The sequence below is a fragment of the Musa acuminata genome, chromosome BXJ1-8 (genome assembly GCF_036884655.1).
Source record: "Musa acuminata AAA Group cultivar baxijiao chromosome BXJ1-8, Cavendish_Baxijiao_AAA, whole genome shotgun sequence".
Classification (NCBI taxonomy): domain Eukaryota; kingdom Viridiplantae; phylum Streptophyta; class Magnoliopsida; order Zingiberales; family Musaceae; genus Musa; species Musa acuminata.
In genome coordinates, this window is record NC_088334.1 from 8,557,032 (window position 1) to 8,583,492 (window position 26,461).

The window sequence follows — 26,461 nt, forward strand, 5'->3', positions numbered from 1 at the left end:
GAGAATAAATCATATATTTTATTTGTATATCTGTAATTTATTTGTGAATTTATACATTAATTTATTTGTAAATTTTATAATTTTAATTTATTTGTGAATAATTAGAGATTATCTCAATAGAAAATAAGATGAAAGAAAATTATTTAGGATGATATGAGTATGTGTTTAAAAAAGTGGTTACTGTTGATGGTATGAAAAGTTGGTAAAAGATTAAAATAATAATAAAAATTATAAATAAAGATTTAAATATTTTAAATTTAATTAAATATATGATCTTTTATAAAGTATAAAAGATTTATGTGATCGATTTTAAATAATTAAAATTTATAATTTTATTATTATTATTATTATATATTTATAATTTATATTATAAAAAATAATGATCGTTTTTTTTTTTGAGAAAATATTTATTCTTGTGCAAAGTCCGAACGATTAAATTATTATATTTGTCTCAGATGAGATGTTGGATCACTGACAATTGGAGTCAAAAGGTTTCTGCTCTTCCACTTCCCATCTATTAGTAAAGAGGCGAAATATTTGGTGTCCGGCGGTGCCAGGCGAACAATGTATTCATGCTTCACCTGGTTCCAATTCGATTGGCGGGATTAATCTCCCACGCTTCCCATCTATTAGTAAAGAGGCGAAATATTTGGTGTCCGGCGGTGCCAGGCGGACAATGTATTCATGATTCACCTGGTAGTACGGTGAACATGACGTCGGAATGCCCCATCTGCTGGTGAGTTCGTTTTCCCGAGCTCGAGAAACGCTTTGACCCAAAAGACAAATTTTTTGAAGTCTTTCGAAGAGCTTTATTTTTTGTTAAGATTCCCACGTAACAATGCTGTCAAGATCTCGTCTTTTTCTTTTGCCGAGGAACTGCGATTGAATCCATCCTCGTTTGTTTTTTTTTGTGATGCTTGCTAGTTAGCTTGCTAGAATCTCTTCTAAATGCGACTACATGTTACTAGTCGATGACTTCAGAGAGCCTCCTCCAAAGAGGGCCTCCGATATGCTCTTCTAGTCCCCGTCTTAATGCAAGTCTTGGGTTTTTGTTCTCCTGGAAAAGGTGTTGATTAGGCAAGAACTTGTCTAATTTGTATTGCTTGACTCTTGATTCCGTTTGTTTGAGTTATTTCCTGGGGATGTTGTAAGTTATTGTGCTCTACATCTGTCTGATGAAAGGACTGAGAGAGAAACCTGCATTGCTTGGTATAGTGTCAACAGTTTTGGTTAACATATGGAGCCTTTTCTTGTTGCGCATTTGTTGAAGCTTTTTCAAGCTTGCAAGTGGGCTATTAATGTGCAGCAGAATCAAGTTCATTATTTTGGATTTTTTATTTCGAAGTTGAACAGTGTCTCCGGCCTGAGTTCCTGGACGATTTTCTGATTTTCAGAAAGATGCAGGCTTTAGGTTAGCTTCTGAATGTTCTGAAATTCATGCTTGCTATTTGGCTTCATGTTGCAGTTTAATTTGTTTGTCCTTGTGGCAGTTTTTGAAGCTGATTAACTAGAAGGGAAAGGTTAAAAAGGAAGAAGATAACTTTGGTTTCTATCTGACACTAGCGATTCTATGATCGGTCAATGATATAACACCTGGTCTAGTCCCACATCGGGAATGAGAGTAGATCAGGACACTACCAAAAAGTTGGGCTTAAGTATTTTGGGTTTATTTGTTTAGACTCACAAGTTAGTGGATTACTTGTCCCATCCGGTTGGATCATACTATAAAATAGTACCAAAGCCGACCAACTATTGTGTCTGTTAAGGGACTCGAGTAGAAAATAACAATACACGGATGAGCCAAATGACACATCTTGGTGACATGGCTCCACCATTGGGATAAGCCTCATATGTATCATGCCAGGGCTTGATTTTGGGCCAATGACTTTAAGCCCTTAAGTGAGGGAGATTGCAACACTTTGGTTTTAGTTCTACCTTGGAAATGTGAGAAATATTGAATGTACTTGGATCATAACAAGTGATTCTATGATCATCTAGTTAAGGCTCCTCACTAGGATACTTATGGTATTATTTCACTCTGCTTTTTGCTAGTAGACAAGCATGGCGAGCTGAAGTACAGGTCAGATATGTATGGATAACCCATTTTCTTGACCTTGACTCGTGGCATCATACCATTCAAAGCAGAACAAAGATTCTAAGCTTCTTCATTCTTTAATTGTTTTATGAAACAGAATCAAATGGATTTCTAGTGATGGCATCTGTTTTTTTTTAATATAGTTACCAATAAGATACTCATTCTTCTATGAGGTTATTGGCCCCTGCTAAATGCCTTCCAAGCAATGTTTGCTACTTCTAACATTGTTGTATGTGGATGCAACGACAATACCATTTCTATCGAATATGATTTGGATGGAAATATCATCCATGATGATTTTCAAAATTCTGGAGTTCTTATTTGTTGCCTAATAGAAATTATGCATGCTTAACTTTCCTTGCCGATTAACCTTTTATTGAGGCTTTTGGAAGATTCTAAACTCTAGATAAGAGATTAACTCTTATGTGTTTGAATAGTTTTTAAGAAAATTTCCATCTTGTTTCATCCTTCTAACGTACCTTGCTCACCTTTACAGTAGTTTAGGTAGCTCCTGGGAGTTTGGTATGTGCTAAAAAGCTACATTTTTTTGGAAATGTTTGAATATCTTATACATCGTTGTAGTGTTGGCATATGCAGAACAACTGGTGCAGGCTCTATTGTTTACATTAATATAATGCTTTTTGCTGACAGTTGTATCATCCATGATGATTTTCAACATTCCGGAGTTCTTATTGTTGTCTAATAGAAATTATGCATGCTTAACTTTCCTTGCCGATTAACCTTTTATTGAGGCTTTTGGAAGATTCTAAACTCTAGATAAGAGGTCAACTCTTATGTGTTTGAATAGTTTTTAAGAAAATTTCCATCTTGTTTCATCCTTCTAACTTACCTTGCTCACCTTTACGGTAGTTTAGGTAGCTCCTGGGAGTTTGGTATGTGCTAAAAAACTACATTTTTTTGGAAATGTTTAAATATCTTATACATCTTTATAGTGTTGGCATATGCAGAACAACTGGTGCAGGCTCTATTGTTTACGTTAATATAATGCATTTCGCTGACAGTTATAGAACCAGTGTTTCTCCGCTTTGTTGGAACTATATGTAGTCAAATTTAGTATGATTCTGCCACCAGCTAGCTATCAGAATGGATTCTACTTAAAATCTTAGGAATGGCTTCTTGTCATGGATCTTCAAAACATGATAAGTTTTCTATCAAATATTTATGGATTCCTCTGGATGTGCAATGTTATGAACCAAATACAATTGTTTCCCAGAAATATGCCCTCAGAACTCATGCAAAGGGCAGTACACTATCTGAAACCAAATCTCCCATCCAAGGAGCAAGTACAGCAAAGTTTGTATCTGCAGTTGCTAGGATCTGGGATTATGCTGGAGATCCAGCAGTTTTCCACAGTGATGAAAGCTTGAAATATCATGACCATTTGCAGAAAGAGTGTAACACCATATGCTATTCTGGCAGGCAAAGAAAACAAAAACCAACATCCACCAGAAATGGAAGTGCTTGCAATGGACTAGAGCCTAAAAGCTCTTTGACATCTGCAGTAAAATCATACTTTGAGGAAGTAAAATGCATTAAGAAACAGTTATTGCTTGCCGCTTGCAACAGATATGTAGCCAATTCTTTCAGCTGGAAACGTGTCTGGTTAATTGGTTCCCATTCACATATAGGAAACGATAAGGTCACATGGAGTACAACTCGTACTGTTCAAGCCAGCCAATGTGACAGCATTGATAAAACTAGTTTGGAAGACCTGAAGGATGACAGATCTATTGGAACAGACAAGCAAAGTCCATTTGAAATATCTGCTACTCAGGCCAAAGGGAATTCTGCTGCTGCTGAACTCTATGATGCTTCTTGTGATAAATCAACGAACTTAGTAGGAAACGATCTGCAAATTTCAGGTTCATTTTATTCAACATATTCACTCCGACCAATGATGATCTGGAAAGGAATAGTTGTTGGATTTTGTAGAAATCACAGATCTAGTCTTCATTTCGGCAACAACTTTGATTTCTTAACTTTGACTGGTTACACTTATGGACGCCATCAGAAAGCTATTGAGGTCATGTCCTCTTCAGTTTCTGAGGTTTCACGGGAACTTTCTGCCTTCAAGGATTGTGATATTCATGAGTGTCGTAAAAGCTTAGCTCAGGAGCCCATTCTTGAACATAAACGTTTACCAATATTCACGATACATGATAAACTCGAAAAAGAACTAACCAAGAATAGACATGCAATAGCAGGAGCATTGGCTGGAACAATTGTTAGCCTTTGTCTGCATCCTATTGATACAATTAAGACTATAATTCAGGCTGATGGCATAGGTCAAAAGTCAGTTTATTGCACTCTCAGAACGCTCATATCAGAAAAAGGTAATGTTTATAGATAGATTTTACTAGTTTAGTCACTGCCAATTGGGCTTCGAATATCTGATATCAACATCTGATGTATCCTCTCTGCATTTTTTATGTTTTATGAGTTTTGAAGAATATCAAAAGAATCTTCCTGAAATTGCATGTAAATCCACTTTGCAGGCATAGCAGGGCTCTACTGTGGGATAACTACCAATATTGCTTCCTCAGCGCTTATTTCTGCCATCTATACCTTCACATATGAATCAGTTAAGGGGGCCCTACTACCAGTTCTGCCAAAGGTGATTTTTCTGTCGTTGTGACTGTTTCATACTAAAATATTTTTGTCTATAATGGCTTTTTGTTATTAATACTCTTTATCCATGTACAGGAGTACCATTCTGTTGTTCACTGCTTTGCAGGTGGTTGCTCAAGCATAGCTACTTCTCTCATCTTTACTCCCAGTGAACGTATAAAGCAACAGATGCAAGTGGGTTCACAGTATCAGGACTGCTGGTAACCTGTTTAATCATATTCTTTAGTATGGAGTTTCTCAATATATTTGGTGTTTTGAAACCAGGTCCAATTAGCCAAAATCGGCAAAATAAAGAGATAACTACATTTTTTTCAATTCTTATGCATATGAGTCTAGATACGTAAAATGATCTTGATAAATTCTTCTAAGAAACTGGTAGAGTGATGTCAGTTGATTTGATGTTCGTGAAGAATGTCCCACTAGAGACACACATACGTTTCCTAGCCCTTTTTTCAGTTAAAAGTCAGTTGTTATTGGTTCAAGCTAAAAATTTGAATTTCAAACAATATTGGATGCTAGATGTTGGATTGATTGTGCTGATCTGACAGAATTTAGATCTGTTGTAGCCAAGCCTATGCTATCATATCGTAAGTTTATATTTCTTATACGATGTGAAATACATGACATACTGTAGTTGTGCAAAGCTGCAAAAAGGTCATTGTTTCCCTTGTTAACTATTTAATCATGACCCATCACTTTTGATTCTTGGATTCTTCTTACTTTGTTACTTCACATTCTTTTATGGTTGGAACTCAAAGAACACATATGAAAGCACCTGAAACTTAATTTGTTGTCAAACTTTTTGGGTTGATAGGGGATAACAAAGGTAAATAATTATTCCATGGGTATCGTGACAGAAGAGAAAACTTGATTTCTCTACAGCAAATAATCATCATAATGTTTCTGATTATTGGTTGTTGCAGTTATTTCTCATTCATTATGTAATTAAAATGTTAGTTTCAGAAGTTCTATTCCTCAGCAAAAGAGTCTTATGTATCTCAGGCTTTCATAATTCTTATGTTTCCTCTTTATCAGACTTTAACTAGATAATGTTTTTGTAGGAATGCCTTCATTGGATGCTTTGAAAAGGGTGGATTGCCTTCACTATATACTGGGTGGAAGGCAGTTCTTTGTAGGAACATTCCACACTCCATTATCAAGGTAAGTTCCTCATTCAATTACCCTTCCTATTCACCTAGCAATTTTAAATTCTTTTACATTTATTCTTCACTTTTGTAACAAGTTCGGGCTTTGAACGTGCAGTTTTACACCTATGAAAATTTGAAGCTTCTCTGTTTGGTGTCGGCAAAGCCTAATTCAGGTCTTAGCACATTGCAAACGGTTAGTCGGGTCTCTTTCCTTCTTTTAGCATTATACATTCTTTTATGAAATTACTTTGTGGAATTAAAAATCAGAGCATTTGCTAGTCGTTTCTTTTTCAAAGAGAAGTTATTAATAAAATATTAGTGGCATAAAAATTGGAAATTCTTCCAGAAATGCACAAGTTCTGCACACAATACTTTTGTATTAATAACAAGATTGCATTAATTAAAGAGAACGATGGATGATATGATGAAATATCTATGAAAAGAATATGTTTGCTTTTCTATTAAAAAACCAACATCTTGTTGAAATGTCCTACTAAGAAATGCATAGGAAGGAGACAGAAGTTATTGCTTGCTGCACTCTGTTTCAAAATGCATAAAGCAAATTGAACCATCAGGTAAGTCTTGAAATAAAATTAAACTCATTTGAAATTGATCTAACCGTGTTTCAAATGGATGTTATCTGCATCATGTGCTTCCAATATGTGAATCACATCACTAAAACCAAGAAACTTCTAAATTAGGTTTTGGTAGAATTTCATTATATGATTGTTCTTTATCTTTCTGGAGATAGGATGGAAATTAGGGCCTTTGAAATGACATTTTGTAACATTGATTTCTATAATCAGGATTCTTTGGACCATAATATATTTTTTTGTCAGTTTGATTTCCTTCAAAATGAGTTATTTCACAATGGAATGAAAACAAGGAGATGAAAATGTTCAAGGGCTGACATTTTTGCCGCTTTGTGACTTGGTTTTGATTTGATCTACTATCCTTTTTTTGAAATTGATATAGTTTACAATTCTCATCAGAGAAAACAAATGAAAAAGCAACTCATTATGATGTTCACACTCAATTTTCATTACAAAGTTTAATCACATCAGGATCCATTGCTCAAACCAAATCATGTCAAGATGATGCCATAAGTACTCTATTGGCCAGCTTTTCAATTGGTTTTTGTGTGCTCGAGATTGGATCAAGCTCTAGAGACGCTAAGAATTCACTTGCTAGCTCAGCTCATGGGACTATAGGGCTATCAATGGATAAAGATTTGGCCAGGTTGCAGTGAGTTGGTGATGTTGTTCAGGGTGGCCCCACTTACCAGCGGGTCAAGATTTCTCTAACAGATGTACCTTCTATAGCTGATATGTGAGTGTGAGGTTGCATTGGCTCTGGTTGTTGTGGCATTTTATAATTATTTTAGGTCTTTTCCAATAAGGTTGATCCTCATATTCTTTACTTGCCATTATATACAAATTTTTTTTCTTTAACAGCTCAGGTCCTAGTTAGGAAAGGGTGCCATGAATACGATCCGTTCTTAAATCATCTGCACTACAAGGACTATATATGAGATCTAAACAAACAAAGACAGAGGTCCTATTGTCCATCTATTCCTTTTACACACTGTGTGTCGACTCCACAACTTTATCAATTTAAGTAACACATTTTCATGATGAGTTTATAACATGTATTCAAATATCTTCTTGATAAAAGTTTTGAGAAGTCTGACTAGTTTGGCAAAATGATCATCTTTACAGCTATTGTGTGGGGGTATTGCTGGATCGACTGCTGCTCTTTTCACAACACCCTTTGACGTGGTAAAGACAAAGTTGCAGACACAAGTGAGTCATTTATTATATTGGTGTTGCCATTTTTCTTCTGTATACTGAATTTGGATAAAGTTGCAAGACCGATTATTACACTTGTGCCTTATTTTCATCCAGGCTCCTGGGACTATTGGGAAATACAGTGGGGTTCTTCATGCATTGCAAGAAATAGCTAGGCAAGAAGGTTTTCAAGGGCTTTACAGGTATATTGTAATGTGTTAATTTCCCTGGTTTTGTACTTGCTTACCCCACAAGAACTTTTCATGATAATTTATTGGAAGTCATCTTCACATTTAAACCCTTTGGCTTTGAATTTGTGGCTGCCGCAAGATGTGCTGCATTATGGTCAAGATCTGTTTGATCGACATACAATTTTGCATTCTATTGATCTGATTAGTCTTTTTTTCTCACTTGTTTCAGGGGTGTGACTCCAAGGTTAGCTATGTATATCTCTCAAGGAGCCCTTTTTTTTGCATCATATGAGTTTCTTAAAGTAGTCTTTGCTTTGCAAGTTCCGCAATCACATGTTCAGATCATTCATAACCAACAAAATGCTGACTACTCAAAGTTGAGAAGTGAACAGACTGAAGTCTTAAACCAGAATTCTTTGGCTAATTAGAAACTAACTAATGGTGGACTTGTTTTGTGGGCAACTAGTCAGAGGGAACCCTGATCGATCACTAGTGGGCAAGACAGTGGTGCTTATTTAGAACACAAAGCCACCGAGCCTTATTTTTTGAAATCTGGTTGTCTTAATCGCACGTGCACTGGAATTCGATAAAAGTGGCATTGAACATGTTCTTGGACCTTGCTTCCTTGATTTTAGTTTCTGAAGATCTTAGAAATCCTTTTTGACTCCTTTCACTACTCTTTTCACCAAATGCCAGTTTGCCATGCCCCGGCAAAGATGAGTTCTTTTCTTTCCTTTCCTCCCTCGACTAATATCTTCTTGTTGCCAACTTCAGTGGTGTGTCATGGAATTCAATCTGTCCATGGCATGGGATGCAACTACAACTTTAGCAGCATTGTTTACTGTTGTTGGTCATCATTCATCATTCACAAGTTTGTTCTGGTAGCATTTTGATATTTATCATGCATGATTCTGTTTTATGCCCACATAGGTTTATCTTCACATCAGTCTCTGAATATGCAATCCTCAGAACGGAGGATTTGACACCCATTAATGCAAATTTACATCTCTGCTGACCATATATGCTGCAGTTGTGTGATTTAAACCAGTAGCTACTCTTCTCTATTTACTGGAAATGCATCATTGAGGTTCTTAAATCCTTGTTTTGTGCAATTCCTTCTGTGCCAATCTCGATTGATTTATTGTTGTGATATTATGACTTATTATGATTCTTAGATAGTCTTGCATATTTTTATTTGAATATGATTAGAGATATTAGTCCTATTGAATTTTATATCTTATACGTCGCTTTTTGTAATATATCTTTTTGTTCTTTTGGAAAAAAAAGTATAAACATTTGGTGTGAGAGGCATTCATAGTATCTCCCAGAAATGGAAACTCGACTGTTAGATGGAGTATCTAAAATTTCCGGGATAAATTGTCCCCATAGAATAAATTGCAGAATCTTAATGGCTTCCTTGTGGGTTGACCACACAGTGATCTACCATATAAGCACAGCCTCTTTTGTCAAGATCATGAATCGTCAACCCTAATTACCGCTCCTAAATATATCATTGATCCTTACAAGGAAGTTATTACACGCCAAAAGATACCTTCTTCTCGGAGCCTCCATCTCCCCCCAAAGGCTCTCTATAAAGTCCTCCCACTCATTATGAGGCGGCCTCGTCCCATGCAATGGCTCTCGCTACGCCTTTCCTCTCCCTCCTCCTCTGCCTCTGTGCCGCCTCCCTCCTCTCCCCCCCGTTTGCCGATGGCTCCGACGAGCTCAAAGTCTATATTGTTCACGTCAAGCACCCGGAGGGCGTGACCTTCTCCGACGCTGCACAGTGGTCGGACTGGTACTCCTCCCTTCTGCAGAGCGCGGCTTCGACGTTGGGAGTCGAGTCCGAAGAAGATGTCGCAGCCTCGCGCCTCGTCCACTCCTACCACAACGTCATGACCGGCTTCTCTGCCTTTCTCACCGAGATGGAGGTGGAAGCCATGTCGAAGCTGGATTGGTTCTTGCAGGCCTATCCGAGCCGTGTTTACCGCCTCCACACCACCCGCAGCCCCACCTTCCTGGGGCTGAGACGCCGAAAACATGGCGTGTGGAGATCGTCTAACATGGGCGAAGGAGTCATCATCGGCGTCCTCGACACTGGCATAACACCCGGCCACCCTTCGTTCGACGACTACGGCATGCCGCCGCCGCCGGCCAAGTGGAAGGGCCGCTGTGACCTGAATGCGTCGTTTTGCAACAACAAGCTCATCGGTGCGAGGTCGTTCGTCAACTACGATGGTCGCAAGCGGCTGTCGAATGTGAGTGTGGTCGACGCTGACGGGCACGGCACGCACACAGCGAGCACCGCCGCCGGGGCGTTCGTGAAGCGCGCCAACATCTACGGGCTGGCCCGGGGCTTGGCGTCCGGGATGGCGCCGCGCGCGCACCTCGCCATTTACAAGGTGTGCCTCGAGTCGTGTGCGAACTACGACATATTAGCCGGCATGGATGCCGCGGTCGGCGACGGCGTCGACGTGCTCTCCCTCTCCCTCGGTGGCGATCCTGTTCCTTTCTTCGTCGACGCCATCGCGCTGGGTGGCTTCAACGCCATCAGCAAAGGAGTCTTCGTCAGCTGCTCGGCCGGCAACTCCGGTCCGGATCATTACACCGTGTCCAACGACGCGCCGTGGTTACTCACGGTTGGCGCGAGCACCTTGGACCGGACCTTCCGAACCACCGTAAAGCTCGGCGACGGACAAGAGTTCGACGGCGAGTCGATGTACCAGCCATCGAACTACAAGTCCAAATTGCTACCTCTGGTTTACCCTGGTCTGATCACCGGCAATAGTGACACCGCTCTCTGCATGAATGGCACACTGGATTCCGTCGACGTCCGCGGAAAGATAGTGCTGTGCGACCGCGGCACCAATGCGAGAGTCGAGAAGGGACAAGTCGTCAAGAAAGCCGGCGGCGCCGGCATGATCCTTGTGAACGATGCGCTGAACTCGTATAGCACCAACGCCGACCTCCATGTGCTCCCGGCATCGCATCTTCCCTACTCTGCTGCGGCTAAGATCAAGGTGTACATCAACTCCACCTCCGCCCCGACCGCCGCCATCATCTTCAAAGGCACCACTACGCGTGTACCCAACTCGCCCGCCCTGGCCTCGTTCTCCTCCCGCGGGCCCAGCCAGATCACGCCGGGGATTCTGAAGCCAGACATCCTCGGGCCGGGCGTCAACATCCTCGCCGCGTGGAACACCCAGAAGTTCAACATGATCTCCGGCACCTCCATGTCCTGCCCGCACCTCTCCGGCATCTCCGCGCTGATCAAGAAAGCACACCCGGACTGGTCGCCGGCCGCGATCAAGTCGGCCATCATGACGACCGCTCGCCCGAAGGACAACAGACAGCAACCGATCTTCGACGAGAAGCACGTCCCGGCCGACCTGTTCGCGGTAGGCGCTGGCCACGTCGATCCGCAGAGGGCCATCGACCCAGGTCTCGTCTACGACCTCGCACCCGGCGACTACATTCCTTATCTCTGTGGCATGGGCATCAAGGACGAGTCCGTTAGCGCTATAGCCCGCAAGAAGGTGAATTGCTCGTCTGTGAAGAGCATCACAGAGGGAGAGCTGAACTATCCTTCCATCACCGTCACTTTGCCGGCGAACAGCTCCAAGTGGATCAGCTACACGCGGACCGTGACCAACGTCGGGAATCCGATGACGGAGTATTCGGTACGGGTGGACGTGGCGAAGGGAGTGACCGCGAGGGTGCAGCCACCGAAGCTCTACTTCAAGGAGGTGAACCAGAAGCAGAGCTTCAGCATAAGCTTCAGGAGGAACGGAGGTGCGTCGGGCGCAGTGGAGGGGCGACTGAGGTGGGTGTCGAGGGAGCATGTGGTTAGGAGCCCAATCTCCATCGTCTTGGAGTAATCCATGCATGCATGCATGCACGAAGCGTATTCCTTTTTCTTTTTGGGGGGTAGATTTGATGGACTTTAATTGCATTTTATTTTTTCTCCTGTGAACCTTTCCGCTAATAAACGAAACTGTTTTATTGGATTGTATCATTCGATTGATGTTGCACACTATTCTCTCATCAAAGAGGCTCTCGTTGACTTGAGTTATGTCTACTGTTTGTTTGGTCCTATCTATCTCTCCCTACAACATCAAACCTCTACTCCTGAAAAAGGCATGCACGAAATCCTTCATCGTCGACTCGCTTGTGATTGTGTCAACGAGGAGGCCACGGAGCTTTCAAAGAAACCTAAATCAACTCGCTCAAGTTTGTCTCTCCAACACTTAAATTAATCATGAGATTATTATTATTATTTATTTATGTTCTTAATTTCAGCACTTTTTATTTGTAACTACTAGTGTGTTTTATACATGACCTTAGAGAGAAAAAAATATTTTCATAAATATTTTATATAGAAAGTAGTTTATAACCATCGCGAGTTATTCATAGACTTGTACGTAATATTTTGTAGGAAAAGTGATTTATATTTATAAAAGTAGTTTATAACCATCTCGTGGATCTTTTATGGTGCTTGCGTAGTAGATGATAACACTTTATAAGTATAATATTTTCACCTCGGGAGTATAGTATTTTCATCTTAGAAGGAAGTACCTTCTATCTCAAATGATTAAAAATCAATCTTGCTGTAACAATATCTCGTACACATTCGAAATCAATAGTAATGATTCATTTTAGAAATATTTCAATTGTGGATTGGTCCAACTAAATTGCTGTTCGCAATTTCAATCAGCTTCCTTTTATTAAAGTCACAAAATCGTTTGCATTCAATTGTGAGATATATTAATTATGCATCAATAGAGTGACCATTTCGGATATCAAAGAAAAAGAAAGTAGCAGTCACAGTGGTGCAACACACCCGACTGTATTATTAGAAATCGCGCAGAGGACGCACTTCTTCTAGCTCGTGTACGTGATGGAGATCGGGCTCCGTACCTCGTGCTTGACGGAGACCCACTTCAGATAGCCCTGAGCCGCACCTACGCAACCGCAACCGCCCGTCATCTTGAACACCACAAAGAACTGCTTCTCTTCGTTCACGTAGGTGAAGCTCAGCGCCCGCGGGTAGACGCGAACGTACGTCCCATTTGGCGCGCCAACCTCGGCCCAGTAGGTGACCGCCGCCTCGCCCACGTTCTTCACCGTCCGTTTCACCACGGTGTAGGTCACCTTGCCGCCGAGTGAAACCGAGATCGAAGGGTAGTTCAAGTCCTTCTCCGGGATGCTGCTGACGGTTGGGCAAAGGATCGGCTTCCGCGCGATCACCGAGACCTCAGTGCTCGTGTACCCCAGACCGCAAAGATAACCGATGTAGTCGTCGGCGGTTAAGTCGTAGACCAGGCCGGGGTTGCTGGCCTTCGCCGGGTTGACATGGCCGGCGCCGGTTGCGAAGAGGTCGGCAGGGACGAGTTGTTCGTTCACGATCGGATTTCCGCTGTGGTCTTGCACGCTGGCGGTCGTCATCATGGCGGATTTGATGGCGGCTGGCGACCAGTCCGGGTGTACGCCCTTGATCAGAGCCGCGATCCCACTTAGGTGAGGGGTGGCCATGGAAGTGCCGGATATGATGTCGAAGGTGACGCCGGTGTAATTGGAGGGTCCGACCGGGAAAGGCCATGCAGCCAAGACATTAACTCCGGGCCCGGTGATGTCTGGCTTCAGAATGCCAGGGCTAGCTTGACTGGGGCCTCTCGAGGAGAAGGATGTTATCGCCGGAGCAGGGGACGTGCCCAGTATCGTGCCCTTGAACAGGAGCGCCGCCGTTGGGCTGGCCAAGGAGTTGATGTAGGCTTTGATCTGTTCGCCGGCAGCAAAGCTGACGTGCGAGGCAGGGAGGACATGAGCGTCGGCGAGCGTACTGTACCCGTCCGCGGCCTGGTTCATAAGGATCATGCCGATGCCGCCTGCACTCTGTACGGCGGTGCCCTTATCGATCCTTCCGATGCCTCCGCCGCGCTCGCACAGCACTATCTTGCCCTTGACGTCGAAGCCGTCGAACGAACCAATGCCGCAGAAGACAGTGTCCGGGTTCCCGCTGGCTCCGGCGTACACTAAAGGGTAGAGAGTGGGAGGGAACGAGCTTGGCTGGTAGAGGGACTCGCCGTCGAATGAGAGACCATTGCCGAGCGTCACCGTCACCCTTATGTTCCTGTCCATGGTGCTCGCGGCCACTGTGAGGATCCACGGCGCCTCGTTTGACAGCGTGCTCGATTCCGGCCCGCCATTGCCGGCCGCGCAGCTTACGAACACCCCATTCTCTATCGCAGCGTAGGCGCCCAACGCGATCGAGTCATCATAAAATGGTAGCGAGGCTCCGCCGAGGGAGAGCGAGAGGACGTCGACTCCGTCGGACACCGCAGCGTCCATCCCGGCCAATATATCACTGCTGAAGCATCCGAAATCGGTGCACACTTTGTACATGGCGAGGTGCGCAAGGGGTGCCATGCCAACCGCGACGCCCTTGGCGTTTCCGAGCACTTGGGCGCCCGGCACGGCGGCTCCCGCGGCCGTGCTGGACGTGTGAGTCCCGTGACCCACGTCGTCGTTTGGGGGATCCGACGCAAACGCTTCGCCCCTCGCGGCCTTCGCGCCGGCGAGGAACGTTCTTGCTCCGATGAGCTTGTTGTTGCAGCTCGACGCGTTGAAGTCACAGCGGCCAGTCCATTTAGCGGGCGGCGGTGGCATCCCTAAGCCACTGAAGGAAGGGTGGTCAGGGAAGACGCCGGTGTCGAGCAGGCCGACGATGACGCCCTTGCCGTAGCTGGACAGGTTCCACAAACCCTGGTGCATGTGCAACCCCAGGAAGTCCGGCGTGTGGGTGGTCTGGAGGCGGTACATGCGGTCAGGGTAGGCACGGACGAAGCCGGGGATCAGTGACATGGCCGCCAGTTCCTGCTCGGTGAGCCGAGCAGCGAAGCCGCTGGCGACGTTGGTATAGGCGTGGATCATCTGCAGCTCCGACGTGACTGTCGCGAGGAACGACCTGTACCAAACCACCCTGTCCGACGAGGTGCCGGGAGCGGCCGACTCCGGCGGCTGCACGTGGACTATGTAAGTCCTCCGTTGCAAATTGATGCTGGAAGTCACCTGATATGGATTGGAGCAAAGGACATAGAAAAGGCAGAGGAAGGAGAAGAGTTTGAGCACCTCCATTGATGAAAGAAGGGGGAATGGGGGTTCTGCTGTCGTCTGCATGAAACTGGTGACTGCATATATATATAGCAGCGGAGGGCCGGCGAGCATATGAAAGCTATGCGTTTGGCTTCGACGGGCATACGGATCGAGGACAGGAGTTGTCGGGTTCTGTCATCGCCATGGAATGGGGGAGATCACAAAGTTTAGAACGCAGGATACATTTCTCGGGTTTGTCTGCTTCCTTCAGGATCGGAGAGGATCTCAAGGAGTGATTCGTGTTTGGTTCTTCGTGGTCATCCATCGCATGATGAGTGCGACGACTGGAGACCGAATGCACCAAAAACGCAGCCGGCTCCATGGAAGCTGTGGGTTCAAAAGATGAGGTTAGACTACAAAATAGATGATAGCTTAATCTTCCGGCAATTTCGATGAACAAGAAGTTGCTACAGATACTGTACAATATTACACATATCCAAACTCAGAAACTACATGAAGAAAAAAAATAGAGTTAGCAGAGACCATGAATTGAATCTCCAATCCTAAGAGATCACATTGCATATTATGCAAACAATGGAAAGATGAATACCAGAGAATTTGGAGTTCAAAACCCGAAGTTGCGAACAGTTTCTTCCATTATATCATCTAACAAGGATTCACATATCAGAACTGCGATATTCTCGGATTCGAATCGAAGGTCCATCCAACCTCTGTCTTCCAATTCCTTTCTTATTGCTTGATCTAATGTGTTTGGCAGCTGTATATGAAGATGCCTCTCGAGACAGTTGCTAACTTCTTGGATTAAGCTTGCCCTTGAAGGGGTAGGCAGGAGATTTGGTTGGATGAGAGACAGCCATTGGGTATGCTTCGAAAACCTTTCCTGTGTCTCTACAAGGACTTCATTCATGCAATCAAAGAGAAGCTTAGGATCATCTTGTAGGAAGCAAAAGAAGATCCCTATTTCATCAAACAAAGATGGATCAAGTAACTGATCTGCCGTATCCCATCTCTCTGAGAATTCATTAGCAAGGCCTGAGGCTTCCAAGACTTCTTTAACATAATCGAACCTAGCTTGCTTGTCATGAAGATGATCTCTTAAACTGTAGCTTACAACTGGTGATGCTATAATTCTTGAATAGTTGTCATAATCTTCATGAGTAACTTGTCGATGTTGTGCTTCAATGTCATCTGCAGAAGGGCAACAAATTCAGATAAGTTTGTGCAAAAGGCAGACCAAAGCCGTGTTAACAAAAATCTTAATGCTTCTTAATATTGCCAGATCATACAGTGCTCCACTGTAGTAGACTCAGCAGTGGTAGAATCTTCTGAAAAGAGTGTTTCGAGAACAGATACTGGACTTGGTTGCTCTAGTTTTTCATTGGTGCTAGTGCTTTCTGGAGCCACTGAATTTTCTCTGGTTAAGGAGCTTGGTGGCAGAGTGGACTCTGTCAATGCTAGTAAATTTCCTTCGGATGAACCCTGGTAAAATGATAGTGCAGTTTTAAGGTATCAATATACTTAGACCAAATCTAATTATATATCTTGCGCTATAAACTCACCAGTCCTTGTATTGCTTCTTCTTCTTCTTCTTCACTTTTATCTGCAGCAACTACTTCATTTGTACTTAAGGCATGACTTTGTAAAATGCATAAGAAGCTAAGAGGATCTCATTCAAATATATCACAACCTACCTTTGTTGTTCAGGTCTTCTGTAAGGCATGATGGCTCTGAAATATTGGTATCAACCACTTCTGTTTTTAGGATGAGCAAATTTGATTCATCACCTGGAATGCTCAAGGAGCAAGATGAGAACTCCAAGTTTGGTCTCTCGGGGCTTAAGTTATTGGCAGCACCTTCTTGCTTGAACACATGTGAGGTATCTGCGGTTTCTTCAGGTGACATGACAAGCTCCTTATCTCTTTGAGGACTTGATCTAGGACGTAAGTCATTGCATCTTGAAAGAGAGAGTACTCTCCCCAAAGATTCTGAGGCTTGGATCACTGGTAGACTATCGACTGTAGTGTCTAGCATCTCAGCAAGATGCTTTTTGGCTTCCTCACATATCAAAGATTGATGCTTCGAAGAGGAAATATGACTGCTGATCTTAATTTCACTTTCTGAATAGATTTTCTTATCTTTTCTCTCATCATGGGGCAAATATTCAGATACCTTTTTGGCATTACAAGAACTGATTGCTGAGCTCGCTACTACACTCTCATTATGTATCAATTTACATGAGTCACCTGTGTCATTCGACCAAACCGGAGTTCTGTGTAGAATACCATCCATGGAGATAACATGTTGTTCTTTTCTACTCTTGCCAATCATATGCTGGATCCTTCGTTTTACTTCTCTAAGGGAAAATTCAGATAGAATTCTTTCACCATCTTTGTCTTGCCTAAGCATATGATGAGATTGAGGTGGAGAGCCTGGAGGTACTATGACAGAAGAATTTTGAATTATTGCTGAGCTTGGCTTCAGAACTACTATTCTGAATAATGCCTTGGAATTTGAACTTTCCTTTGATGACTTTATCCCCCTTGACTTTCCCTTTTTCCAGAAAAAATTGTATCTGTTTTGTTTGTGAAACAATTGCTTAGTGTCTGATTCCTTAGATATCCCTGAACTATTGTTCTCCTCCCCTAACAATTGAATATCCTCTGAATATTTATCTGATCCCAAACTAAATAGTTTCCCTGCCTGATTACTGTGAAAATTTTGAATATGTTTAAGCAAAAGAGAATCTGGATCTTGAAGAAACGTCAGAGATAACTCCTTATCTAAATTCAGAGTATCTAATGCATCCATGAATTCCTTAAGATGGCCAGCCCATTGTCCATCTAGTTGTTTCTCAACCATTGACTTCTGAATTTTAATAGCCAGGGCAACATCTGCTAGGGTCTTCTGAAAGAAAGAGATCTTTTGATCAAGATGATCATCAAGGTCATCAAGGTGATTATGAATCTTTGGACCAATACTTCCTGAGGCATGCCACAAGTCAAACTGATCACTAGAATCAGCATTCATTTGTTGGCATGTATAACCATAGTACCATATCAAAAGTGCAGCCATGTCAATGTTACAGAAAGATCTTTCAGTTAGATCCATACTGTTAGACTGACGACCATTTAAGCTTGCAGAAGCAGCTAGATTGTTTGCATAAGCATCTGAAATTAACTTCAAGCTTTTACTTCTTTGTTTATAATTCTTTTTTGGACAAACATCATTTTTCATGTTAGATGCTGCTCGTGAAGCTTCATCATTTGAAAACTTCTTTTGTGGATGCTGAGACATTGCTTCCTCCGTAAGAGTTTTCACACTGGTGATATCCAAATTGGCCTGATCTTCTCTGATTTCATCAGCAAGCTGAAAACAGATTGGTTTCATGGATTTCTATCTTAAAGCTTAAAATTTATGATCCCAAAAAAACATGGCATCCGACAGACTCAAAATTTCATTTCTTCCAAGCTATTATGATAATTGCATTTAAATATTTTTGGCAGTTTATACTCAAGCAATAGCTACTAGTGGATAATTATTCAATATATTTTGTAAATTCTATGAAGAACAGAAGAAGTTCTAAATATTTAGGAATATAATAGACAAGCATGACAGCTTCAGAGTGAGATCCTCTGTTTACTTCCTCTCTAGTCTAGCTTTCTCTCTACTTTTCCTAGAATTGTGTCAACCAACTTATGCCTTTGGGGATATTAAAGATATTTTTCCTATATTCTTGTCACCTTTACAAACTGAATATACATCCTTTGCAGAATTTGTAAATCTAGATTTCAACCAGAATGTCATTTTGGGATCACTAAAGGTATTTGTAGATTATAATACCTCTGAAGATACAAATAGTTGAATGCATATGTTTGTGAAATTATATGCATCTCTTTACAAGCATCTTGAATAAGTAAATCATCATCTATTTAGTTCCTTCTTGAATTGATAATAGATACTGCACATGCCTGCTTTTCACTAATGGAAAGCACCAATATATGATCAACTGTTAAAACTAAGAAGATTTGGAAGAATAACTAAATTTGTAATATTTACTTGAAACATGGATTTTGCTACCTTTGAAGTCTCATCCATGATTTCTCTCAAAACCAAGTATAACAGGTAAAGCATCAAGATAGACAGGGTAAAAGGGTATCACATGCATATTAGTGCAAAATCTTGGTTAAGATGGAACTATTTTTAGCGATACATTGAACTACATTTTTGCTTCACTAAAATCATAATATTGTTCAACTTGCTAGAATTATATCTGTATGTTTAAGTATGCTTAGTTCATAGATAAGTACTGTCTTCTACTTCTGTAGAATGACATATTCACTAAACTTACACTACCACCTTCATGTTTGTTCAGAGAACTTTCAAGTAAATCAAGTAGAGCTCCCGAGGGTCCAGTACCTGCACAAGACAATATAACAGCTATAACTAAATTACCACCACCAAGAAACTAAATAATATCTTCATTGACATATACAAAGAGCAACATATGAATGAAGACCTTAATAATTATTATTGAATAAAAAACAAAGGTTAAGTTGCAATTGTAAAGCCTGTTGGACTGTTAATAATTTATCAAATGTCAAGTCTAATCTTGCTTACTGCAAAAAGGGAAAGAAATTATTTGCAAGTTTGAGCTTTGCAGAGCAACTATGACAAAAAAGACTTACTACCAAAAAGTTTCATGAGTCAAAATACATGATTAAAGGAGGCGTCCACAACCGAGTAATGTTCATGATTCAAAATCCTTTCAGAAAATAATATTTGACAGAAAAAATATATTACCAGCAAGTCTAGTGCTTTTGAGCTTCTCATCCGACATTAACTTCTGAGTTGAATGGCCCTGGCAGAAATGAAACAAACCAATCAAACCCCACATACATCCAACATTGTCCCTTTGAGTTTGTGCTGGTTTTCTATATGATCTTCTTGCCATAATCTAACTCCTGATTTGGCTCAGAGAAGATAGCCTCCAAATTTGAGGAGCCAATTGACTAAAATAGGAGTATGTAAGAAACTATTAAGAATGAGAATGTATCCTGCAAAGGAAGAATTCAATAAAGTAAATATAAAAGAACCATTTATATATATTTGTGCCAGTTATAAATTTAAACATTTTCATGCTAATTGTGTTTCAAGTCACTTGGAACCATTATTGATTTGTATGTGTGTTTTCAGAATACCACCTCTCCACAAGGGAAAGGCTTGGAAACTCTTAAATACAGACCACCTCTTTTTTATCTGAGGACATCTTTTCATGTTTGCCACATCTTTTAAGGGGAAAAGGGTAGTCATTCATCAACACATACCACCTCTCTCTCACATTTCTTTGGAAAGTTTGCATGTCCTCTTTTCTCTGGCCACCTCTCAGCTGGGCCTTGGTTTGAAGGAAGAATTGGATGTGGAAGGTAGAATTGAGTCAATGTGTGGAAAAGCATTCTCAGTATGACTTGTCTAGCATGAATGTTTTATCTAATATTATCAAGTACGACAACAATAACAAAACCATAAGTCTCAACTAATCAGTTAAGATCCATATTTATGAAATCTGATATAGTTTTATATTGGTTTTTAGTAACCTAATGCAACCCTCCACCATTTTCAGCCAGACTTAGGACCAGCATTGGCAGTGTTATCTAATATTATCAAGTACTAAGAAGATAATACCTGAGGGAATAAAGTGAGATGAAGTAGAACATAATATCTATAGAAACTTCTGAGCTGGTGGGAAGAGGCACGTGTGGCTAAGAAATTTAAATCTATGGTTAATTCCAAAGGTTATTCTTAGGCACTTGATATTTTAATAATACCATACACTGACTGATACTTGATGTTTGAAAATCTTGATCATATCTAATGGAATGCCCTAGACGATTCAAAGTGCATGTTATTATCTAGTAAATCAACAGTCATAAAATCATGTTAAGATGAATCAGTAATCTACCCAAAAGTGAAAATCCACATCAAGATAGTTGGCCTCCATGTTAACAACCGAATGCAAAGTAAGTTAGAAGGCCGAGACATAGTAGCCATCTAATGCCTCAAGTTGGCCCATCAGAGTAAACAAAATAGGTACTCCTCAACAAAAGCATATTTTAATAGCTAGCAAGACTTTGCAACCATTGGTTTATGTCACGGCAGTTTATAAAATTTTAGCATGACAAATAAGCCCTTTCTTTCTTTTCCAGTTAGTTTTTATTTGCTTAATATTGTCACTTTAATTTCTAGTAGGCCTTTTTCTTGAAACCATATGCACTCATGCTGGAATTTGTCATGTTCAGATTCTTAGTATGATTTTGGCTTCCACTAAAATACAACACTGAAATGTTTCCCAGTAAAAAAAAATTTCTTCCACATTTCACTTGTTCCAGTTGAGAGTAAATAATCATCTTTCGGGAATCCTCTTGAGGCTTTAGTAGATTGACCTATAGCACACAAAGGAATTCTATGTTATGAATTTAGACTATGAATTTTTTTAAGAGTCCTTCAGGACCAGGAACTAGTGATCATGCCTTTTTTTGTGTGTTATGGTCAATTATGTAAGGCAGCAACAATAACAACAATGGGTCTTTTGACTCATCTTTGTCACTCCTCTGCCTTCTTCTTATCATTCTTGATCTAATAAGTTGTAGCTACAGTCAATTTTTTCAGATAAATTTTACAGGGTCAAACAAAAGGAAAAAATAAAACCTGATGATGAGAAACTATAGAAAATGACACTTGAAGAATTAAGCAAACTTATAAACTGAATTCAAAAGCATAAATAGGCATGTTTTTCATGGTCAGATTTTATAACTTCAAGTGCTCAATGATGAACATTAAATCTTGAGTTGCAATTATAAACTAATACAACAGCATGTCAATTTAATAACACCTACAAATGCTATAATATAACCTTTTGAGAGCAGCAAAAACAAATGACAGATTTCCTTCACATCACAGTGAAGGAACATCAGATTTGTTTACAAAGATGATTGTACATTACATGCCACCTTCCAAGAACACTGCATCATGTTTTTTGAGATCTCCTTTATTTTGATATAGTGTCTTTTCATGCTTTCCCCATTATCCTTCCATGCCACCTTTCATGGTTTGGCATCACAGTGAAGGAACATCAGATTTAACTGAGCTGTAGCTTTCTTCCTTCGTGCTTTCTCCATTCTCATCTTCTACTTAGTCTATTATCTTTTCTTTTTGTATTCCTTACATAATAAATTTACGGGACAATTGCCCTGTTTTTCTTGAAAGAAAAATAGAAATATACAAACCAGTAATTTGCATTATTATTAGGAATGGAACTACAAACTATTCAAGGTTTGATGTACCGAAACATACCGCTTGGTACGGGCGATATGTACTAGTCCGACAGAGGATCAGTACAGTCGATACATCAAAACACCCCAGTGTATCATATGTGGGTACACTCGGTATAAATCGGTATAGTTCGATATGTATCGTACCGATAGCTGGTTGGTATACCAGACCGATAATACGAATCACAAAACCATCTATGCCTTTTTATCATTGAATTATATTAACGAGAATACTTGGTAAAGTTGATGAAAAGCTAATTCCACTAAAGATCCTTCATGTCGAGCTTAATTTCCAGATTGCACAAAAATAATTCATAAAAAAACATTTCTATGATCAAAAGCAAAAGAATAAATACCTCAATTTAAGTGCCAAATACGAATGGGAAAAACACATAATTTCCGATTTCTGGGCCACGCCCTCTCTGCAAGTCCTCATGAAGGTGAACTGATTTAGTTATCCTCATGAAGGAAAAAATGAGAACTTTCCATACCACCACGCCAAACTCCAAATATAGTCCCGTTGAGCCAAACTTCTTTTTTTACTTCTCTTGTCTCTTAAGGTCTCTCGAGAAATGATAACCTCAATGTGGTCGTCCCGTGGGTCTCGACTCTGAAACCAATTGATATGGATTCAAAGTTAGAGCTTCGAACAAAAGCCAACCATATGTTATACCAAATATACAGAATAAAATGGAGAATAGCAAATCCAAAGGCTTGGAACAAAGTAGTTTCTTTTCTCATCCGATCGGTCAAAATCAAACAATATTTACCAAGAAATAACTTGAAAGAAGGCAAAACTCAAAGAACAATTCCTCAAAGCGAGAATGCACGAACAAAGATCAAATGTATGCGTCCTTCCCGCACTGTAGCAGACAGAAGACTCGGATCGTTAGACCTCTTCCGCCACTCTTCTACGATCGAGACGCCGAAGGATGGGTCAAGAACGTAAAAGGTGCTTCACCGGCCTGCAGAAAGTAGTGCGTCATGGCGCTACGCCGCCGCCGCCGCTAAAGAAGCGCGGGAGAGGAGAGGAGAAGGGACGTGTTGGGAAGATCAATATGAATAAAAGGTTGAAATCGTTTCATCGTGGGAATCATTCAGATTATGGAAAAGTTCGAGGAATCGCCACCGTCGTTCCAGGCGCGCACATACATACACACACACATATACTCTCTCTCTCTTATTTCCTTCTATTTTCTTCCCTGTTTCCGTACACGTTGAAGTTTCGAGTAGGACAGAGGAAATGATAGATTTTGGTGGCTGCTCCGTTCCCGTAATGAAAGTTTCAACAGAATCTTCCCAAACTAGCCTCGTTTGGTTTATAATATACCACTACTAATTAGCGGTATAGTATGAATCGATATTAAATTGTTAGCAACCTTGAAACGGACTGCTTCTTTGTTGAAATAGCTCCATGACTATTTTTCTTGATAGGATGGTGAAGTACTAACTACTTAGGACTTGAAAATTTTAGCCATCATCAAAATTTGTAAAAGAAAGTATTATGTCATTGATATTTTTTTTAATTGCTTATTGCTAGTTTGTCTCTTCCATAATTAATTATGGCATCTAAATCTTTCCTTTTCTAAGAGAGGTAGAGAGGTAGGTCCGAGGATCCAAACGAAGATCATATTAAATAATGTCTACATGTAGAATAAACAAAAGAAGATGAAACAAAATGAATGGAAAATAAATCAAATGAAGTAGCCATTAAGCTGGATTAATGCCTTCAAAGGTGTTATTTTTTAGACTATATTAGATTTTTTATTGAAGCCGAAATCAATTAGACCAGATTCATTTACTATATTCCGATTGAATATCATGTATGATATTTAAATTTGAGCCATTACCCATATGTGATTTGACTCATTTAGTCCATAATAATGTGAATGTGGGACAAATCCTAAACTGATTTAACTCTATTAATCAGGTGAATATCTGATCTTATTTACAAAAGGCATATGCAAGTTTTATCTTCTCTCCCTAGAAGTTTTTGCAAAGTTAGGTGGATGTCACAAGAGTACAACGTCGAGCTTTTCTATTCATAGAATAATTTGGATTATTGCAGAAGAGTCTGACCAACATGAGCTGATCATGGTGAAGATGATGTCACTTGGCATGTGGGACTCAGACCACGCATGCAATGGGCCCGTTCTCCTGAGTCATGCAGTTGGGAATCAGACAAGCTTTCATACCCTATGCTCCTAAACAGCAGGACAACCCACCCCAATTCTAACGAGGGGTGGCCGCTGGGATTCAAATAAGTGGTTAATCGCAGCCATGGATGGGATTTAGGAGGTTAATTCACAATCAGGAATCAGTATCAGGATGCAGACTATCTGCTGGTGATATATCTCCATTTTGTTCGCTTATTGAGAAAACCCTGCATGGAAGAGACACAGTATTGTTTTAACACTGTGAAATTCAATAAATTTATCTGAAGTTGAAATTTTCATCTGTAACCAAAGATCCAAAGTGCAAGTTTTAGTCCTTAACGCATTCATATCTCCTCTTGTGCGCATGAACTATCTAACATCACATTCAGTCCTAGCTGCTCTTGTCCAACTCTCTCCCACCTTGCTGTAGAAAGGACTCTTAATGAACAACAACACACATTTCCAACCTACCAACTTTGTCTGCATGCGGAGTCGATCAATTTCCACACCAAATCCTCACTGAACCTACCACCATTACGTCTATGGACATATGAGAAATCACAGTTGTATCATCCATTTTTCTGGGACTCCAGCCATAAAAAGAAGGGTCGTTTGTGCACAAAGTAATTGCGTGGATCATGGTAAGCGGGTGATCTTTCTAGCACTCAAAGTCCGCCTGACAGTAAAGCGTTCTATTACCCCCGCCAGGAAGAGGAAGAAGCAGCATGAGCTGTACAAGTGTTTGCCTGTCCTAGGAAGTGACCTCTAAAGGTTGTGGATGGACCAAGCCAAAAACTCGGTTGTCCTTGTAATAATAGCCAGCTATGCTACATTAAGATGGATGACCCATCGTTTCCATGTACAAGAATTTTGGAGGATTTATCTACTTGTAAAGTGATTACAGCTGTAATGATGCAACCAATGACAACCCATGCATCTAAAGCGAACGCAACCTACGGACATCCAAGGGAGTAAATTAATTTCGAGAACAATTACATTAAGTGACTTCTTCCTAAGTTAAGATTCCACTGGACGGATATTTCATTGTCCAGCTTATATTTGTTCGACTTCTGATAATTGGCCTCTTCTAGCCAAAACAGTTAATATCAGATGCGAACAAAAGAATAAATCAAAACTAAAAGGAAGTGTAATGATGGAATCAAATGGACATTGAAATTCTAGAAACAAGGACTGCGTTACCAATGACAGATTGCGAGCAGTAATTTACCTTGTGCTGAACTGGCTGTCCTATGGACAGTACTGCTTGTGTCGGCAGAGTCATCAAGCAGACAAGGGTGATTGGAAAGAAAAACAAGAAAGAAGCTTGATCGAGATCAGTTACCGAAACAGTCATATTAAACTAATGCTGTTTGTGCTCCATTATCCTGTCTAGCGTATTGGTCACGGTCCAAATATATGTGTGCTTGATTGGGAAGAAAAAGAAGCAAGAAGCTTGATCTAGACCAGCTACCCAAACAGTCATATTAAACTAGTGTGATTGTGCTTCATTATCTGGTCTAGTGAATTGCTCAAATAATGACAAACCCAAAGAATTCAATGGCACCGAATCATCAGAAGTATAGACAAGACATAGTTGTTGCTATCTGAATTAACAGGACCTGAGCAACGTTTCTAGTGGCTGGAACGTGGTTTTTGGACTGTGTTTCTCTTGATTCGTTAGATGCCTAAAGGCAAAATCATCTGAAACACGTTTTCAGTGCCCCACTACTAGTTTTCAAGTCCTAGTTGCTCCCTTTGCTTTTTGTGCGGTGAGGTGATGGAAGGTCAAAAGGGAAAGGAATCCAGAGTTCGATACGAGGGTGATGGGAGGACTCAACTTTCACAAAATGTCCTGCGCTTTCCCATTCTGGCTCTTAGCTCTTGTGCAAGTGGCCGGTTGAGCACTTCGCCATGACGGCAGGAATTTTGATGGATGCTCCCCACTCACAATCCTTCATATAAATTGGGTGCCAAATTTGGGGCTTCTGATGGCT

The 26,461-nt window shown here is 40.9% G+C and overlaps 4 protein-coding genes across 12 annotated transcripts; 2 read left to right on the top strand and 2 right to left on the bottom strand.

The window, feature by feature from the left end:
- Positions 1-459: 459 nt before the first annotated feature.
- LOC103993251 (uncharacterized) lies at positions 460-8,319 on the top strand. Of its 5 annotated transcripts, none has more exons than XM_018829845.2 (9): positions 460-736; positions 3,049-4,449; positions 4,612-4,730; positions 4,820-4,944; positions 5,806-5,905; positions 6,008-6,085; positions 7,611-7,694; positions 7,797-7,882; positions 8,100-8,319. In XM_018829845.2, the coding sequence occupies exons 2-9, from the start codon at positions 3,225-3,227 to the stop codon at positions 8,296-8,298; spliced, it is 2,016 nt and encodes a 671-aa protein (XP_018685390.2). In that variant the 5' UTR covers positions 460-736; positions 3,049-3,224; the 3' UTR covers positions 8,299-8,319. The 5 variants fall into 5 exon arrangements, 4 of the variants coding, with proteins under 4 accessions (XP_018685390.2, XP_064934848.1, XP_064934847.1 ...); XM_065078776.1 differs by having other exon boundaries at positions 3,064-4,449; XM_065078775.1 differs by lacking the exon at positions 460-736 and adding an exon at positions 796-1,411.
- Positions 8,320-8,624: 305 nt separating this feature from the next.
- LOC135587404 (subtilisin-like protease 4) lies at positions 8,625-11,822 on the top strand. The gene has a single exon (XM_065078774.1). The coding sequence runs from the start codon at positions 9,505-9,507 to the stop codon at positions 11,746-11,748; it is 2,244 nt and encodes a 747-aa protein (XP_064934846.1). The 5' UTR covers positions 8,625-9,504; the 3' UTR covers positions 11,749-11,822.
- Positions 11,823-12,751: 929 nt separating this feature from the next.
- LOC135589036 (subtilisin-like protease 4) lies at positions 12,752-15,343 on the bottom strand. Its single transcript, XM_065081352.1, has one exon. The coding sequence runs from the start codon at positions 15,092-15,094 to the stop codon at positions 12,752-12,754; it is 2,343 nt and encodes a 780-aa protein (XP_064937424.1). The 5' UTR covers positions 15,095-15,343.
- Positions 15,344-15,578: 235 nt separating this feature from the next.
- On the bottom strand, positions 15,579-23,517 carry LOC135587405 (uncharacterized). 5 transcript variants are annotated; one of them, XM_065078779.1, is made up of 8 exons: positions 23,146-23,516; positions 22,668-22,921; positions 19,784-20,037; positions 19,332-19,399; positions 16,675-18,349; positions 16,543-16,592; positions 16,270-16,462; positions 15,579-16,171 (listed from the first exon to the last, which is right to left on the bottom strand). In XM_065078779.1, exons 3-8 carry the CDS (start codon positions 19,932-19,934, stop codon positions 15,588-15,590), a joined length of 2,721 nt encoding a protein of 906 aa, XP_064934851.1. In that variant the 5' UTR covers positions 19,935-20,037; positions 22,668-22,921; positions 23,146-23,516; the 3' UTR covers positions 15,579-15,587. The 5 variants fall into 5 exon arrangements, with proteins under 5 accessions (XP_064934851.1, XP_064934854.1, XP_064934850.1 ...); XM_065078782.1 differs by having other exon boundaries at positions 19,340-19,399; positions 23,082-23,516; XM_065078778.1 differs by having other exon boundaries at positions 23,082-23,516.
- Positions 23,518-26,461: the final 2,944 nt, after the last annotated feature.

What these genes read in the sequence shown, in the direction of transcription:
- LOC135589036 (XM_065081352.1), bottom strand. Translation starts at nt 15,094, where the DNA reads ATGCTCGCCGGCCCTCCGCTGCTATATATATATGCAGTCACCAGTTTC.
- LOC135587404 (XM_065078774.1), top strand. Translation starts at nt 9,505, where the DNA reads ATGGCTCTCGCTACGCCTTTCCTCTCCCTCCTCCTCTGCCTCTGTGCC.
- LOC103993251 (XM_018829845.2), top strand. Translation starts at nt 3,225, where the DNA reads ATGGCTTCTTGTCATGGATCTTCAAAACATGATAAGTTTTCTATCAAA. An exon ending in TACTACCAGTTCTGCCAAAG is followed by an intron (nt 4,731 to 4,819) that starts GTGATTTTTCTG and finishes ATCCATGTACAG; the next exon opens with GAGTACCATTCTGTTGTTCA. An exon ending in GGTTTTCAAGGGCTTTACAG is followed by an intron (nt 7,883 to 8,099) that starts GTATATTGTAAT and finishes CACTTGTTTCAG; the next exon opens with GGGTGTGACTCCAAGGTTAG.
- LOC135587405 (XM_065078779.1), bottom strand. Translation starts at nt 19,934, where the DNA reads ATGGCAAGAAGATCATATAGAAAACCAGCACAAACTCAAAGGGACAAT. An exon ending in AGAAGACCTGAACAACAAAG is followed by an intron (nt 16,593 to 16,674) that starts GTAGGTTGTGAT and finishes CAAATGAAGTAG; the next exon opens with TTGCTGCAGATAAAAGTGAA. An exon ending in AAGAAGCAATACAAGGACTG is followed by an intron (nt 16,463 to 16,542) that starts GTGAGTTTATAG and finishes TCATTTTACCAG; the next exon opens with GGTTCATCCGAAGGAAATTT.